We start from the raw sequence: 3999 nt of genomic DNA, 5'->3' as shown, positions 1-3999 counted from the left end.
ATGGGGAGCCCAGGGCTGGGGTAGCAGGGGGCTGCGGGTCGGGATTGAGGGGCATCGCAGAGCTTTTCCAAATCCCTGTAGTCTTGTACAAGCCCCAGGCAAGTTCTCTGCAGCAGGATCTGTCTCTTAGCCCCTGGCATTATTAACCCTCCCTACCCGGGGATCGCTCCTTCCAGGTGGCCTGGAGACAGAGGGTGATTATAGCTACGAGGGCCACAAGCAGAGCTGCAGCTTCTCCACCACCAAGGTGGCCGTCTACATCAACAGCTCTGTGGAGATCTCCCGCGACGAGACCGGTGAGTCCGGGCTCCTCCTCCTGCCTCTGCCCTGCCTCCTCCTAACTCCAGTCACTGGGGCCTGATAGGGGGAGGGAGGGAGACTTGGAGCTGCCAGTGGAAAAGACCTGCCCTTCCACACAGCTGTGTGTGTTAGGGTAGATTGGGACCCTGTGTTGTGCCAGGCGCTGTCCAGAGCTCCCAGCCGAGATCTTCCCCCGCGTCATGCCAGGCGCTGCACAGACAGTCCCTGCCCTAAAGAGGGTGGGAGGAGAAAGGCAGGCACAGAGCGGGAAAGGGCCTTGCCCAGGGTCACGTCACGCAGCCTGTTGTGGGTCCAGCCCAGGTCTCCTGAGTCCCAGTCCAGTGCCCTTTCCACTAGACCACGCTGCTCCCCCATACCTGTCCCGGGCAGCGCAGCCACCACCAAGCCTCTGCTAGCTGAGATGCACGTGCCAGAGCCCCAGAGAGTCCTGGCTGCAAGGAGCACAGGGAACCTCATGAGCCATGTGAGGCCGAGACCCCTTGGAGGCTGCTGATGCCTGGCGGGTTGTGCCTGTCTGCCCCCTTCCCAGTCAGCCCTGCGATAGACCCAACGCCCTCCCCGCCACAGCCGAAACTCACCCATCCTGTCCGTTCCAGAGATCGCGGCGTGGCTGGCGAAGAACGGACCCATCTCCATCGCACTCAATGCTTTCGCCATGCAGGTGAGCTGACGCTTCGGGGCAGAGCCACCTGCTCCCATGTCCTTATAGACTGGGTGGGATTCCAGTGGAGTTCAGACTCGCTGGTTCATTACAGCCTGGTGTGGCGGGCGAGCGGGGATGCGGCGTGTGCCTCAGATAAAGAGCTGTGTGAAGGCCCTGAGGCTGCTGAGATGTCCTACCCTGGCCCTGGGGCTCTCAGAATGAGGGGTTAAAACCTGGGACCTGAGTTCTAGCCGAAGCCAGGTGGAATTGGGTCCAGTGGGATGCCAGAGAATGAGCTGCTGCTCAAATTCAGCAGGGGGGCTCTCCCTTTGCATTCAGTGCTGCCCCAATACCTAGGCTTGGCACTAGGTGGTGCTGTGATGCAGGGCAGGGGCTCAGTAAGGGGCACTTCCCATCCCAGAGACGGTCAGCACCGGGCAAGGGATCCCTGTATAAAGAGCCCTGTGCTCCACCCTAGGGGCAGCTGCATCTCGGTGGCATTGTAGGGACTTTGTGCAGTTAGCTGGCTTATGTTATGTTCCTCATCTCCCTCCCCTTCAGTTCTACAGGAGGGGGGTCTCCCACCCCTTCAGGCTCTTTTGCAACCCCTGGATGATTGATCATGCCGTGCTGCTGGTGGGGTATGGGACACGTAAGTGACGCTAGTCTGGAATCCACAGGAGGGCCTCCCACCTCTCGGGGACATCAATTCCCTAGGCTCCCTTAGACCTAATGAGCCACCTTGGGCACCATCCTGTTTCCCTCCAGGACTGGCCTTGCTGGCCCTTCCTCCATACTGTCCAGCCTAGAGGAGGTAGTTCTCATTGCCACCAGCATGTGTCACTGTTGAGCCAAGTCCCTGCTGCTCCCAGCCCCCTCTCATGGATTTGTAGTGACCAGGGACACAGAAAGGGGAGGTGGCTAGCTCAAAGGCATAGTGAGTCTGGCAGAATCAGAGAGAAACCCAGGTGTCCTGGCTCCCAGCTCTGCTCTAACCACTAGACCCTACTCCTCTCTCAGAGGTGGGGATAGAACCCAGGAGTCTGGGTACTACTATGACCAGTTTCTATCATCTACAGAATCCCTCTTGCTATAAAAGTGGAAGCTGACAGCAGGGGCTCAGGCAGTGCTGGCTAATGATGCAACACTCCCTGGCAGCCTGGGCTCTGCCCCAGCCATGTATCAGGAACTGTCCAGCCCCCTCCCCTCAAGCTTAGCCTTCATGATGGCCCTTTCTACCTTCCAGGTGACCGCACCCCCTTCTGGGCCATCAAAAACAGCTGGGGCAAGAACTGGGGCGAGCAGGTGAGTCCAGTGAGGAGCAGCTGGTGCCCATGCTGTGGGTGTGGGCTGGGATAGAGACTGCTCTGGCCACCTGGCTTTGTTCCTCTCCTCCCAATCCCTCTCCCCTGCACTGGCTGCCTGGCTTTCCCGTCCTTCCCCCAGCCCCATCTCCAGGGCGGGGAGGCCAGGCATCCTCCCAGCAGCAGCTCAAGCTGGCCTCTCTCTGTTTTCTCCCACGTTTCCAGCCTGGCCTAGTTCCCCAGTATTGTCCCTGGCAGCAGAGAGCCAGGGCTGGGCAGCAGGGGGTAGAAAAGGGGGTCTTCCATCAGGGCTGCTGGACACAAACCAATCCCTGTGGTTCTCCTGGGATTCCCAGCCTGCACCTCCCAGTCTCGCCACAAGGGGGTGCCCAAAGCTAAGCCGCAATGAGCAGGTGCTGGGGGAATTAGGCCTGGAGTAGTGGCTTGCTAGCTGATGGGAACCCATCGACCCCTCTTTTTTTCCTTTTCCAGGGCTACTACTACCTGTACCGGGGCAGCAGAGCCTGCGGGATGAACACCATGTGCAGCTCAGCTGTGGTGGACTAGACACTGCAGGACCTCCCCCACCCCACCTCCCTGTGAATCCCCTCCTCTGTGTCTCACTACACTGCCCCGGCCCCCAGCACCAGCCGTGCTAGGGCCCGCTAGCTTCCCTAGAGCATGGGAGAGGGACTTGAGAAGGGGGAAGGGCCCTGGCTAAGCTGGGGGAGATGCCACAGTGTGGAAACGCAAAGGGGCTGCGGAGTGACTTGACTTGGGGCTGGCTGATCAGCAGGATGGGGGAGGCTGGGCCATGCCGGCAGGGGGCGCTCATGCATGCATTTTGAGCCCAAAAGGGAGCCCTGGTCTGCCCCCTGCCCTGGAGAATGCCACCCAGAAAGAGCTGCAGAATTTGTCCTTATGGGCCATCTCCCAGGGCTGCATCTTTGCAAGATCTCCCACTGCTGAGGCTCCTGGCTCCCCCCGCCAGCTGAGGTCAGTGGGACAGACTTCGTGGGGTGAAAGGCCACCTAGAGTGGGATGCTGGCGGCACTGGAGCTGCTGCCCAATCTATGCTCCAGTCCCTTGGGCCTCCTCCAGCCATGGGTTTGTGCAATACCCTGGAACGACGTGCTGCTCATCTCGTGTTCCTCCCCCGCCCCGCTGAGCTGGAACCAGGGGTCCTGGCTCCCAGCACCAGGGCTGCTTTTCAACCCACACTCCGTAGGCAGCTCGCTGTCTCCTGGCAGAGAAACGATCCCACCCCCCGGGTTTGCTTCCGTTGGTGGATTCAACACAGTCCCTGCCAGCTGTGCCTGTTCCCATCAGGCCGGGGGGGCACTTCACTAATTTCAATCCCTGGCCCTAATTCTGATACGCTGCCCCTAGCTGGAGCTGCTGCTTCTCTCTGGAACAGGGGCTGGGCCTGCTGGTTTCCATTTTTCTACCCTGCCTGGCTGGGTCTATTACAGGGAATCACTAATGATTAGCCTAAAGATGGGGCATTAAGCCCATGAAACTGACCAGCCTCTAGATTCCGCACCCCTCCCCCCCAAAACCATTTTTGCTCCCATCTCATGTCTTGGGGCAAGGGTTTCCAAAGCTTCACTTTTGGGGGTGGGAGCTTGAAGGAGCCTGGGTTTACAAAGGGCAGGCCCTTGGGTCACACCCCCGCCCAGATGTGGCTTTTGGAAAACAGGAATTGCGGTGCCCCAGATTCTCCTGGCTTTC

General features: G+C 59.6%; 1 protein-coding gene across 1 annotated transcript in view; it reads left to right on the top strand.

Annotated features, from left to right (window-relative positions):
• Positions 1-3598, top strand: part of CTSW (cathepsin W) — a 16928-nt gene extending 13330 nt beyond the window's left edge. The window contains exons 10-14 of the mRNA XM_024210726.3: positions 177-296; positions 918-982; positions 1526-1616; positions 2211-2269; positions 2761-3598. Coding sequence (XP_024066494.2) covers positions 177-296; positions 918-982; positions 1526-1616; positions 2211-2269; positions 2761-2835 — 410 coding nt within the window. The 3' untranslated portion in view covers positions 2836-3598. The remainder of the gene's footprint in view (positions 1-176; positions 297-917; positions 983-1525; positions 1617-2210; positions 2270-2760) is intronic.
• Positions 3599-3999: the final 401 nt, after the last annotated feature.

Source organism: Terrapene carolina, unplaced genomic scaffold, assembly GCF_002925995.2.
Source record: "Terrapene carolina triunguis isolate 2854851 unplaced genomic scaffold, T_m_triunguis-2.0 Scaffold89, whole genome shotgun sequence".
In the NCBI taxonomy this organism is placed as follows: domain Eukaryota; kingdom Metazoa; phylum Chordata; order Testudines; family Emydidae; genus Terrapene; species Terrapene triunguis.
Note: the sequence above shows the minus strand (reverse complement) of the source record. Positions and strands in the feature narration are given on the sequence as shown.